Source organism: Lepisosteus oculatus, chromosome 9 (assembly GCF_040954835.1).
Source record: "Lepisosteus oculatus isolate fLepOcu1 chromosome 9, fLepOcu1.hap2, whole genome shotgun sequence".
NCBI lineage: Eukaryota > Metazoa > Chordata > Actinopteri > Semionotiformes > Lepisosteidae > Lepisosteus > Lepisosteus oculatus.
The window spans coordinates 10,879,989-10,894,190 of record NC_090704.1 but is presented as its reverse complement, the minus strand read 5'-3'; the positions used below and the strand labels follow the sequence as shown (position 1 = coordinate 10,894,190).

At 35.2% G+C, this 14,202-nt stretch overlaps 2 protein-coding genes across 3 annotated transcripts in view; one reads left to right on the top strand and one right to left on the bottom strand.

The window, feature by feature from the left end:
• Positions 1–14,202, bottom strand: part of selenoj (selenoprotein J) — a 277,040-nt gene that overhangs the window by 63,199 nt on the left and 199,639 nt on the right. The window lies entirely within an intron of this gene.
• LOC102685871 (guanine nucleotide exchange factor VAV3) overlaps positions 1–14,202 on the top strand; it is a 78,187-nt gene that overhangs the window by 44,259 nt on the left and 19,726 nt on the right. For both annotated transcript variants that reach the window (XM_069194127.1, XM_069194126.1), the window contains exons 7-19: positions 952–1,020; positions 2,182–2,285; positions 2,704–2,803; positions 3,287–3,382; positions 5,685–5,753; positions 6,911–6,997; positions 7,085–7,170; positions 7,287–7,419; positions 8,358–8,467; positions 9,581–9,682; positions 10,423–10,520; positions 11,929–11,951; positions 12,740–12,761. In XM_069194127.1, the coding sequence (XP_069050228.1) occupies positions 952–1,020; positions 2,182–2,285; positions 2,704–2,803; positions 3,287–3,382; positions 5,685–5,753; positions 6,911–6,997; positions 7,085–7,170; positions 7,287–7,419; positions 8,358–8,467; positions 9,581–9,682; positions 10,423–10,520; positions 11,929–11,951; positions 12,740–12,761 (1,099 nt within the window). The remainder of the gene's footprint in view (positions 1–951; positions 1,021–2,181; positions 2,286–2,703; positions 2,804–3,286; positions 3,383–5,684; positions 5,754–6,910; positions 6,998–7,084; positions 7,171–7,286; positions 7,420–8,357; positions 8,468–9,580; positions 9,683–10,422; positions 10,521–11,928; positions 11,952–12,739; positions 12,762–14,202) is intronic.

The window sequence follows — 14,202 nt, the reverse complement described above, 5'->3', positions numbered from 1 at the left end:
CAAATACTTGATGAAACACAGACTGGCTGAACCATTGCACTTGGTCCACTCAATCTGTGAAACTACCAGACGCCAGATGAGTGATAATATTTGAAAGTGAACATGTTTAATGCACCATTGCCTATAGAAGTGAATGTCCAGTTTAGTATGTTGACCAAATTTCTCCAAGATGCATTGTTTTTATGAAACAGTTGTTTGAATCAGCAAATGAACGTATCAAGACGATTAGAGGAGATTAATCTGATTTAACCAAGATTCCTCCTATGACATTACTGCCATTATCGTTCAAGTCAGCAGCCATATCACTCTGCAACTCACAACTGGCAACGCACTGAAGCTAAGCAGGTGTGAGCCTGGCCAGTACCTGGATGGGAGACTTCCTCCTTAGGGGAAAAACTAAGGTTGCTGCTGGAAGAGGTGTTAGTGGAGCCAGCAGGGGGTGCTCGCCCTGTGGTCGATGTGGGTCCTAATGCCCCAGTATAGTGATGGGGACACTATACTGTAAATAGGCACCATCCTTTGGATGAGACATAAAACTGAGGTCCTGACATTCTGTGGTCATTAAAAATCTCAGGGCGTTTATCGGAAAGAATAAGGGTGTAACCCCAGCATCCTGGCCAAATTTCCCATTGGCCCTTACCAATCATGGCCTCCTAATAATCCCCATCTATGAATTGGCTTCATTATTCTGCTCTCCACCCCTCTGATAGCTGATGTGTGGTGAGCGTTCTGGCGCACTATGGCTGCCATTGCTTCATCTAGGTGGAGGGGAGTCCAAAATCTGTGTCCAGAAAAGCGCTATACAAGTGTAATATTAATCTTTTGTTGTTTAAGATTTGATGTGCGCATTGTAATTACAAACCATTTTGTAAAATTATATGTGCAAATATCAAATAATATGAAGCATTTTAGCATTTGTTTGGCATGCATTTTCTGCTTTTGTCTCCACAGTATTTTATGACACCCCTCAGGAAATTTTTATCTTTGGTGGAAATAGAAAAAGTATTTGTTAACATTCCGGTAAGCATTTAAGCATAACATTCTCCAGTGTCACAAATCTTTAATTTGTAAAATAATTAATAATATCTTATTATATATTTCATTAATAATAATTTATTATCTTTCATTATATTATGATTAATAATATTTCAGAATCTTCCACACAGTTATGTTCAGTTTCAACCAAGGAGCAAATATCATAGTTAAAAATCACACTTTAAAAATTGCAAACAAGCTCCTGTTTTGAAACTTTTATTTAGTGCTTGACTAGACAGATTGAAGCCGTATATTTTAAATATTTGGAAAGAAATATATGTGAGCGTTTTGGGAGGTTAAGGAGATTCATAATCAAACCAGTGGAAGCACTTTCTGTACACTGCATATTCAAGCCTATCTATCACGTGATTCTCAACACCATTTTGGTCAAAGCGCTTTAGTTGCTGAGTGAGCCACATTTGCGCCACCTGGTGGACTTTATGCCACTTGTCAACTCGTGTCACTTTCATGCTGTTTTTCTTTAGGTGAAAGTGAGTTTCATAAACTGGCAGTATGAGGCCAGTATGAACAGACAGGCACTTTCAACTTCTACCTCATTGTCCCCACAGTGCTGGCTTGATTCATTTATTTTTTTCCCTTTTACCCACATGAAACATAGACTGACTTTCGATAGTGATCACAGGATTGAGCAGGCTGTGTACCTGTGGCTAAGGGAGCAAGTGAAAATGATTGTTGTGTTAGGACTGTATCAAGAAACTTGTGAGAGGTTGGAAAAGTATTCCACCTGCACATTTGAACAATTGAATTGAAACCCATTAAAAACAATGGGAGATATTCTTTTGTCAAAACAAATGTTTTGTGGGGTATAATATTTTAATAGCTGAATGAAAAGTAGTATCATACAGTGAAGTCACAGATGAAGAATGATAATGCTTACATATGTGTAATTGCAAATTGCAAAGTATCTCTATAAGTTCTTAAGGATCTTAAGAAGAAGGATTGGACCATAATGAACAGCTACCTGTATGCAACCAAGAACCAAGGCCATTATCTGTTTATCTTGCATAGCAATAGTTGTTACAGTCCTCTAGAAACTGAGGCCTTTTAGATGGCATATTCATAATAACACATGTAAATTTAAAATTTCTTTAGTTTAATTTCTAACTGAAGATTCTTCTATTGTAGGAGCTTGTGAAAGTCCACAAAATCCTAGTGCAGGAAATACAAGACTCCATCACCAACAAAAATGCTCAAAATCTGTACCTTATTTTCCAAAACAACAAAGAAAGGTAAATAATAGTTTGTTTTTCAAGACAGCGCCATCATTTTACCCTTGGTAATATACTGTAGCCTTATGATATAATATACCTTTTAATGATGTTGTACATATAGACACAGTGAAAGCTGGATTATGCAATATAAAAAGTATATTATTATGACATTGAAAATTAGAGCTCTTGTAACTTGTCATAAGAAGAGGTTAGCACAGATGAGGAACTCTTAAACACTATTGAAGACTGTTAAATATATTAATCACCATCACATTAAGAAACAAACTGTTTATTCACAACACAGACAAAACCTGCAACTTGTACTTTCTTTACTATAGTGACCTCTCTGGGTAACTTTAATTACTGCTTCAGTGTTTTGTGATTATCCACTGAGTGTATTTTGTTAAGTAGTCATAGGTTAAAATTGATCATTTAGGTTGCTAATTTATGGGAAGTATTGCAGTCATGTGGAAACGGCCATAGCAGTCTTGGATGATATCTGCAAAGAGAAAGAGGATGTTCGGTTGAAGTTAGAGGTGAGACTCTAACAGTTTATTCTAATCTTCCTTAGGCTTATGACAAGCATACTGCTGTACAAAAGACTATTCTTCTCACTCAGCTATTCACTTCTTTATGCAGAAGCACAATTCTGTGACGGTCCTCTATTGAACTTTTAGCCATTTTTGTTTCATGCTAACAATAAGTCTTAATCAGTTTATGTCTTACAGTGTGAGAACAGAGAAATGCATTATGTTAATGATAAGGAACATCTGATAATGATGTATTAATATTTGATTAAATCCGGTTTTAAAAAAATGCTAAATGTGTTGTATTTCTGTTTTAATTGTGGACTACTGGTACCCTCTTGTGGTCAAATTGAGACATTATAGTTACTGCGACTGGTCTTTCAGCAGAATGCTGTGAGGCCTTTTCTGTTTCGTTTTTTTTTAAAAATATTTACAGTAAGATTTAATTTTCTACAATATGGAGAACTGTCAAGCACATTTTGTTCCTTTTAGGAATGCTCCAAGAGAGCAAATAATGGGAAATTTACTTTAAGAGATCTTCTAGTTGTCCCGATGCAGAGAGTTCTGAAATATCATCTGCTATTGCAGGTAAGCAGTTTGTAACTGAATTATTGCATAGTGTTCATGACTGAATAAAGATATTGCTTCTTTATGCAAAACAAGGACAATATTGTGGAGTAGTGTTTAATAGGCTAGTAAGCACCGCTTACCCTAGTAAGATTGACTCATTATAAGAATGATCTTCCAGCAAAGAAATTACATTTCTTTTTAATTGTAAAAAAGCGTAAAAAATGTATATATATATAGTGCCATCAAAACCATCCACTCAATCCATATTGTTGTTCCATCCTTCCATCCATTTTCTAATCGCTTCTTCCAAACCATGGTTGCAGGCCAACTGGAGCCTATTCTAGCAAGCAGTGGGTGCATGGCACCCTGGGCCAGATGCCAGTCCATTCACATGGCACACACACAGACACACCCACTCACGCCACCAGCCAGTTTGCCCAAAAGCCAATTAACCTCCCTGTATGTTTTTGGGCTGTGAGAGGAAACCTGATCACCCAGAGGAAACCTACTGTATGTGAACACGGATAGAATATAGAAACTCTACGCCTGTGCCTGAAATAGAATTCAGGGCCCTAGGGCTGCAAGGCAGCAGTGCTAACTACTGCACCTCTGAGCCACCTCCATTTTGTTATTCCTTCATTTAAATTATTTTCTGTCTGTTAATAAGAAATTGAATGCAAGTGATATTGATTTTAACTGTTGCTTTAAAACAGTTTTAAATTTTATGATTTCATAATCAGGGATAGTGGGTAATTTTAAGGAACGCAATTAATCTTGGGTGCAGAGGTATTTTGCAAAGGGAAACAAGCATAAAAGTCTCCACTAGGGGCATGCTTGACCATAATTTTTTGTGATGTTAACTGCTTAAAGTACCACTTTAATCATTTTAGGAACTGAATTTCAGTTAATTGTTTTTGATAACTGTTGAAATTAGAATATATATATATAATTAATATATATTTAAAGCTTATATATATAACCCAATATTGGGGTATATACAGTATAAGCTTCAAATGTATATTTTTTACCACCGTTTGGTTAAAATTGTATAATGCAATGGTGATACTTTTTTTGGCTATTAAGGAAATCTAAAAAGCTAAACAAATGTTTTAAAAAAGTGAAGAAACAACTTAAATACAATGTAGACGTGATATTAATATCATACCTGATAATGTATAGGGCACCAAGTAACCTTTTTAGTTAAGTATGGTGGTTCTGCAAGGAAATATTGTGTGAGTAGCACTGTGATCTCTTGAATACACTTAGCCAGTTGGAAGTTTCTTGTGCATCAAGTGCATGAGAGGTTGCATTGTCTAAACAGCAGTCAGAACTGAATTTACCTCAAAGATGAAGCCAGCTGGGCTTCTTTTGTGACAGCAGCTCACTTTGTTCTGCTGAACTGAGCACCTGCTGGGAAACTAAGAGGGCAGTGCTGATGGATTGTAGCTGTAGGGAAGCTTTCAGCAACAACACTGCTCAGCCAGAAGCTAGCTCGTGTGCAAAGTGCAATTGGAAATCTCACAGGTTTTGCTGTCCCTTTCTGTCACAGTGTCAGTTTCAGAGTTAAGTATACAAAATGATGATTTTCCACATCGTTTCATATTTTCTTTCTGTATTATTGAGTGAATTACCTACATCACTGTACCTCAGATTAATCATTTAGTTTATAGCATGCTGAACTATGTCAGAGGCTCAAAATCCAGTTCACTGTCTGTGCATGGCTATGAACAAAAACAATACAGTTGATGTCTCATGGCCCTAATAAAGATGTTTTTGAGCAATGCAAATGATTCAAGGATCATCTTGCATCTGTCTTATAAGTTCTGATAAAAGTGGAAAGACTTGCACGATGGCCTTTCCTTTCTTTTCTAATGAGTCCTTGATGTCTTGTTTAAACTGCAAGAGATGAAAAAAGCTCATTGTTAAATACCACGAGTGGTTTTTGCACTGCCACTCAAGCATACGAAGTTTTAGTGCAAGGGCTTGCAGAAACTTAATTTTCTTTCTGTTTAATTGGCTTTTCCTTCTCATAAAACGGTGAAAAAGGCAAAATAAAGATATTGCGGCAAGGCACTGATGAAGCAATAAAACGAAGACTTGACAGCTAGGAAATTCTGTGCCCGGGTAGTTCTGAAGCTTGTGATAAGTGTCTAGCAATGCAGAGTGATGCCCTAATTAGAATAAGGCATGTCTGGATGTTTCCGTTTCTCATGTCTGACTAGATACTGCTGTATTAAACACTTTGTCACTAATTAGCTGTTGAATAAAAACAAGTTGTGGTGCACTGTATTAATGCTCTGTGTTTGCTTTGATTAAACAGGAATTAGTCAAACACACTCATGATCAAACTGACAAGAGCCATTTACGAACAGCACTTGATGCAATGAAGGTAAGTATCTCCATGTAGAGCTTTCTCTGTTTATGTGATTTGACCATTTCACCATATCACATACAGTAATATGTCAATTCTGCTTTGCTTGGAAAATGATCACCTCTCCCACAAAAAGACTCCTGAAACACTTTGAGACATACAGTACTGTACTAAGTCATTGGTGTGCAGTCAAATATTATTTTAAGAAAATGTGTGTTTAAAACAGCAAACATGTTTGTCAGACACATGATGACCTGTTTTAAACCAGTTTGGGTTTTTGTTTTCTTCTATCTTCTAGCTTACTATAAGCTGAAATTAAATATAATGCTAAACAAAGGAAATGTGATATTCTGGGTGAATCATCCATGTAAACCATGTTTGAGGTTTACAAGTTATACTGTGTATTTAAGGCTGATTTTTCCTTAGTATGTAAATACAGTATGGTGCTAATGTAAATTCAAAATGTAGGTGTTTTTTCTTACATGAGCAGAGAAAATACATTTTATAGGGTTTTTAAAATTCTTTTAGAAAGAGCTGAGGAAAACTGTTTTAAATTATTGATTAAAATTTAATTTGTCGACAGCAGAAAACATTTCTCTCAAACTGTCTGGCTTAGTTCAGGAAATCACATTTTCCTGAGTAATTGTTCAAATAAAGTGAACAAACTAGTGTAAATAGGCATGTTTAAAACAGTTTTATTGTCAACCAGGGACTTCTGAAGTCGACTTTCTTTTACATGTTTACTTGAGGTTTCTCTACTTACATACAGAAAACCTGATGTACAGTAAATGTAAAATGAAAGTTATAGGAAAAAACAAAAAGTGCATTGTCATTTTTTATACAGTTTGGACTCCAGCTCTATCCAATAGTATCATTTTCTGCAACTTGACAAGGTGTACTGTACTTTAGACTCCAGATGGGAATAAAACATTAAAGTACAAATACGTTTTACAGCAATAAATGATGATAATTTACAGTGAAGTCCCATCACATAAACAAATGTTTCAAATTACTTTGTTAAGTAATTTTAGGATGCTGAGGTGTTATTGAAGTGCTGTCATTTGATGACACAACTCAACTGCAGTGTGTTGGGTGGAGTTGGGTGGTGACTGTTCAGGGGCTGAGTTGAGTGTACATTACATTCTTCTCCCATTTTTTTCTGTTCTGGTATGCAGGACCTCGCTCAGTATGTCAATGAAGTAAAAAGGGATAATGAAACCTTACGGGAGATAGATCAGTTTCAGAAGTCTATTGAAAACATGGTAAGTCTATGAAGTGAAATAAAGAAACAAAAAGGCGCCTTGGCTTCCCTTTTTAACAAAAGCTCAAGCGTGTAATTTGTGTTTCAGAATCAGTCTCTAAGAAAGTTTGGAAGGCCAAAAGTCGATGGTGAGGTACGGGTAGCTTCTCTAGATAAACGTGCCAAACAAGACAGGTGAGATTGTTGTGCAGAACATATCATTACGTATATCTTTTTGCGATTCTTTTTTTAGACTCAGATCCCTGGAAGTTACTTAACGCACTTTCACATCTCTATTTTATTGGATGCAGGCATATCTTCTTGTTTGACAAAGCGGTGATTGTTTGCAAGAGACGAGGAGACAACTATGAAATGAAAGAAATAATTGATCTCCACAACTACAAAATCACTAACAACCCCACCACAGACAAAGAAAACAGAAAGGTTTGTTGTTAAATGTACAATATACAAACAAAATGTCAATGAAAAACTGGAGATGGGATGTGCATTCAGGATGTTTTGATTTCAAAGAAACACAGATAGTGCTCTTCTCTGAATAGCATTTGAAATGCATTATTTCAAAGTGGAGAAACAGATCTTTTAGAACTGTTATTAGTATTCTGATCTAATAGAATAATTGGTCACTATTCACCCATTTTATAGTCTGAATGTGCCTCATCTCTGCCATAAAGATTAAGGAAGGTTACTGCTCATCTTTACAAGCCTTCCAATATTTTTTTCTGTCAGTCTTTCTCAGCCTTTGGCAAATCATGTATTTTGTAGCAGGAAACGATTTTGCTCTCAGTTGCCAGACATGATATACACTTAATGACAATTGTCTTTGAACTGGTGGTCCAAAACACGATTTTTAATAAGGATTCTTCTGCTGAAGAGGCACCCACTGGCCTTCTCCCTTTGAAGTGAGACGGATCTGTGCTCTTACCCATTAGCTTGTATGCTTACTGTGATCAAACTGTATCTCTGTGGGACTGAAGAGATCACCTGAGACTCTGCACGTGCAAAAATACTAAGTAGTCACAGATGTTTGGTGGATTCTCAACAGTAAAGGATGAATTGTAAACCTTATTTATTGTTAATGACCCCTTATTAAGTGGTCTCCACCCTTTCATAACAGAATTACTCAAGGGTTTTCCAGAACAGCCTACATATTTTAGCTTCAGTACTAAGATGCAAACACATTTAAAAATAATTATTCCCCTCTTACTTAGGAGTCTTTACAGACTGTTTCCTTAGAGCCCTTTTTAATAGTTTTCATCAAATATCAAGCTGCCTTTTAATTTAAACACTTATTTTAATGGCTGTTATGTCTTTTTTTCCCTGTGAATTCGTCATTTGTTTAATTTTATTATTCTTTCTAACAGTGGTCTTACGGCTTCTACCTCACACACAACCAGGGGCAAAACGGATTTGAATTCTTCTTCAAAACAAAAGAATTAAAAAAGAAGTGGCTGGAGCAGTTTGGAATGGCAATGTAAGCACGTGAAAGGCAATAACCACTGCAGGAGCCACTGCTGGTGGTTGTTTTTCAGGTTCAGTCACTAAAAATTGGTTTGTGAGCCATGCAGGGTCATCTGTTTGCTGAATCGCCATTTTCAAAAACCTTCTGCAAGTGTAAAAAGCCATATGGAAAAGAGTGTGTTGACATAAAGTTCTTTCTTGTTTATCCAGGCTGGGGCTTTATCACTGATCAAACATGTACCTTTGATTAAAGTAACACAGTACACAACAGAAAAAAATCATCCCGCTAAGTAGAATTGCAAATGACTTATATTTCTGATATACTGAAATTGCAATGTGTTAAATTCTTTTTGTGTGTGGGTGAAAAAGGGTTTGCAATTCTAAGTTCCCTTTTGGCAAAAATAACCTAATATAGTTTACAACAGGGGGTGTTCTGGTTGCAGTGCAAAGTCAAATACATTTATTTAGTAAAATTAAATCTGTTAATTGTGTTGAATGCCATTTCCGAACATTGTGCTGGCATCTATTTGAAAGTGAAAGGACAAATCTAAAAAGGTTTCAATAAAGCTTCTTTATCAAGCGGAAACTGAATCGGTTTGGAACCAATTTAAAGGGATACATAACTTTAGTTATAAATTCCCATGAGCGTGAAGTTCTTTCCTAAACCCTTTACAACTGGATCAAAACATATTATGTGAAATACGAAAATAAATTAACTCATCAACAAAAAACATTTCCTCAGCAATTAATGTGTACAATACCACATGTGTGTTTAAGTGCATGTGTACATAGTTCATGTATACTATACAGTATACACTGAGAGGCATATATCAATGCATGTACAGTATAGAAATATACATATTGCATGCATAAGAACATCTAGAAGATCAGTGTTTTCATTCATGTGAAAAAATAATTACAGTAATGCACAGCAGGATCCTGCTACCACGCTAAAGCCTTCTCCAAATTGCAGCCTTGTACAAAACAATCTGTTTGTATATTAATGCATATATGTTAGCGTTAACAATGGTGGCTTTTTTGGGACTTACACAACCATTATTTCTTAAACACTCATAACCTCAGAAGGAAGACAAACAATAATCACACACCTGTTCCTTTCCTACAGATCCAACATCAGACCTGAAAATGCAAATGGAAATTTCCATGAGTTCAAAATGCATACTTTCGAGAGGATCACATCTTGCAGTTCCTGCCATATGCTTTTGAGGTAAGCCGTCAGTAAGACGGAAATAATTTGCATAATGATTCTGAGCGCAGCTTGCAGTCACTCTACATCTTTCATTTTAGGGTTTTATTTCATAGTTTGATTTGTCCTTCAGTTTATTTGAACATTTTCTATATTAATGTAGCAGTCTAAAACAGTAGCTGGCCAGCGGCACTAAGCGAAGACTTTTGTTCTTTTAGGGTGATTGTCAGATTCAGTAAGTTACGCTGTATGCTTTTTCAGTTAGGATTGTGATAAAAGTTATTTGATTGTATTTGTCATAGGTTAGTGAAGTAAATTCTGCCTAGGACGGTTTTGTTGCAATGACGTACGATATATTAATTTATGAACTGCAATAGAACAAAGCAGAGGGAAGTTAAAATATGTCAATCAACATTGTAGAGATAGGGAAATATAACAGTTCAACTGATAAGTGTTGAGATACTTTGTGAATATTGTGCTGTCAAAAGAAAATTATGGACAGTATGTTGTGTTTTATTGTAAATGTGATGTCTGTTTTGATGTGACATTAAGATAATCAGTTTTATATTAAATAAGAAGCTGTTCAAAAAGGCTCCCTGGCTACATTTTATTGTACAAGAAGAGAAGTGACACACTTGACCTCAAACCTGCAGGTCTGTTAGACACCAGGCACCTATTTCTCATCATTCCAGCCCTTGGGAGCTGTGCTTGTTAAAAGAAAGCTAGAACCACATTGTAAAATGTCATTTTTTTTCTTTCAGAGGAACATTTTACCAAGGCTACCTCTGTTCCAAATGTGGCGCTGGAGCCCACAAAGAGTGTCTTGGTAGGATTGACAGCTGTGGAAAAACAAACTCAGGCAAAGAAACTTTTCTTTCAATTCCTTCATTTATAATAGATTCAGGGACTCTTTGTGCAAGAGTGTTGCCTAAGTGTTTTTTTCTCTGTAGTATGCTACTTTTTTCAGCAACCACTAAGCTTGCCATTTTTGCGACTTACTTTTATTGACTGTCTTTTTTGATCATTTCAGAATTTCTTCAGCTTATGTATCTCCCCATAAATATGTTTGCTTAACAGGAAGAGCAAATACAAACACATATCAAAATTCATAGGTACTCAGAAGGGGATAGCTGTACTGCTGATGACAAACCATTACGTTATTTCTTTAAAGATAACTTTAAAATCACTATGCGATACGTGAAACAACTCCAGAACAGTGACCTGAAACAGACAAAGGAAATGTGTTGCTTTTTCCATAACAATACTAAATTAAATTAGTTTATTGCACAGGTAATGAATTTTTTGACTAGTACACTTCTGTAAGATCAGCACTGAGCTTTGACCCTCAGTCTTACTGAGTGTCATTTCCTGTTCGTTTTGGCACTACTCATATCAAACCATATTATGAAATTAAGGCACTCTAGAAGTATACCTGGGCAGACAAACAAACTGTAAGAGCCCTAGAGAATTGTGTGAAAACACCATAATGTTGAATAGAATTAGTGCTGAGTGATCACTGACAATTCTGAGCAAAATTGGATTTCCACACTCTTGTGAAGAATGAAAGTTACTTAGTCCTTGAACAGATAAATTGATGGTGGACTGGTAAACATGGATAGCTGCTTGGCTAGGATTATTGCAATTGTACCCTTATCTAATGATCTTTGAGCTGTGACCATAAACATCCATCGAAATTTATATTAATGCCTTTTTGTCCATCTGACAAGTATTTTACACGGTTATTGTCATGTTATTTCTGAAGGAAACAAAGTGGAATTAAAACAAAAAAGATTTTCACAACAAATGGAATGTACATTTTGGAATTCATCCCCAAAGCCATTGCCTAATATTTACTTTATTTACATAATATTTACTTCAATTCTTTCATTAGTAATGCAAGAGAATTTTCAACACTTGCTCAATAAATTGAATTGCCAGTACAGCACGTTGCTTTGTTTGTCTTGTCAAATAACTGTTATCTGCGTTTTACCTCTATAGTTCTTTTTTGAATTATCTCAAAACTATGAATTTGTTTCTGCACATTGGACAAAGTTCAACATGATAGACAGCCAATTAAAGGCAGTCTCAAAGGAACCAATGAAACAAACTCTTTAGTCCTGCTCCAGGGCAGTTAAGCTTCTGACAGGTATATGCTGCTGAACAAAACAAAGCAGATAGCACTAGCCAAGCACACAGAAAATACTTCAGCAATTTTTCTCTGTGAAATCTGATTAAATTCATGATGCCTGTTTTCAAACTCATTTCAGGTTCTTGTACGCTAAGATCAGAGGTAAGAAATGCATTACTTTAAATGATTTTCCAGAGCAGCTACATATTTCTGCAATAGTTTAAAAACACGCAGAACAAGGTCTTCAAGTTGTTCTGACATGTTGCTTAAAAATACAGTACCTAGAACTATTTTCGTAATCATTTTGTTGCATTCAACATTCTTTAATCTTTCCTTAACCTTTATATTTGTGTATCTTTGCTTTAAAATGATGTACCTTGGAAATGTATTGTATTGTAAATAGTAATAGTATACTATTTATGCCTATATATGCTCCCTTCATTCATATATGCTGATTTTTGTTGCATCAAGTTATTTTACCTTATATTTATCCTTTTTTTTAAATAATGAGTATCAAAACATCAAAATAAACTGATGGTGTGGATAAGTGTTCATAAGTTTGCTTTCTTATATAACATTGACTTAATGACAGGTAGCTATTTTTACTGTTTCACAAGAGTATTTTAACAAAACAGTACCCTTCACATTACACTTGACAAATGCACTAAAGAAATATTACATTTCTTAAAATTATGCAGGAACTCTTAAGTTTAGATAGAACATTAAACTGAAAAATAATCTAAAAGTGAAATATTTGAAAAATAGACACAGTAATGTAGAATGCACCCTAAAGTAAAAAAAAAACTCACCTTGATGTATGTTATAAGGAGCAGCCTATTGTATCATATATCCATAGAACCATTGCATAGTATCATTGACACAGTCAGTCTTGCTAGAAGTACTGTATTTAGAGAACACCCAATTTATCTTTCACATTTTTCTTCCAACAGAAAAAGAGACACGTGGATCCAGGTCAGTATGCTTCATTATAGTAATACAGATTTCTGTTTATTACTGAATATGACTTCCCGGTTGGCCCAATAAAGATATTTGTGTACCACTGTACATTGCAATGGACAGAAGTGTTACTGCCTTCTACCCTGATATAATCAGATCTCACAAACTAAGCAAGCCTGGGCCTAGTCACTACTTTGATATGAGACCTCAGAGGAAAATCAGACTGCTGCTATAAATTGAGTTTAAAATAAAAGACTACATACATGTAGTCTTATTAAGTGCCTGTAAATGTAGTACTGTACAAACAGTATTCAGTATACAAGTCTGTATACAGCTATACAAACCATAATTAAACAAAATTACATACTGTAGATCTTGACTTATATCATATGCCTTTAAGAACAATCAGTCCTATTAGTATGGTGTTTTGGCATTGTGTTGTAATGCTGTGTACTCACATGGATTGTGAAAATGGTTGTTTAAACTTGGCTGTCTTTGTTTCATTTAATATACATTGTGCTTCAGGGCTTTAATAACTCATTGTACTTCACACAGAAAAAGACAGGCTTTTGCAAGTTACCCACACTTAACTTTCGGTAACTGGATACCTAGAGATAAAACTTATTTATCTTCGTAATGTTAAGTCTCTTTTTTTTGTCATTTCCCATTTAAAGCTAAACAGAACTAAGTATTGTAGGCAACAAAACCCATGCTAATTAAATAGTTAATAACAGCTTATGACTATTTTGGAATTCAGACTTATTCAACTGTACAAAATTTTTGAATATGTTCAGCGCCTTTGATTCACGAATTGACAGATTTAAACAGGACATTTTTGTTATTCGAATCAAGGTATATGTAGAAAACTACTGTATGCTTAAAATGATATCCTTCAGATTACAATGTAAACCAGTTACAATGTATGAGTGTCAGAGATGAAGATAATCATGGTAATATATAGCTTATATACTGTAGCACTTTTAAAATGAATACTCTCAAACCTCTTACCATAAAATGTCTTTAAAGAGTTATTTGACATTATATTGTATTTGTAAAAGTACAGTAACTTCCTGTGATAGCTAATGAAAGCACACACATAGGAATGCTGGAAAACAAGTCGATTATATTTACTGTGCATTCAATGAAGAGTGCTAGCCTGCACAAAGGGGGGTTATTTTTAAAAAATAAAGATCTTATCAGAAAGCTTTAGTAACTATGGAGGAGAAGAGTGGTTGGGTGCCAAGTAAAGCATTTTCAAGAGAGTAGGGTTTAAATGAAAAATAGGTGATGTCCACTGGGAAATTCATTACTTCTCTCCAACATCAAAGCAGTTTAATGGTGATAAAATGTCTAAAATATTACCACTGACCATCCATTCCATTATTTAGGAACAAGTAATAGGTTTATTCCATGCTGAAAAGAGAAGAGAGAGCATCAAATAAACCTATCACTTGTT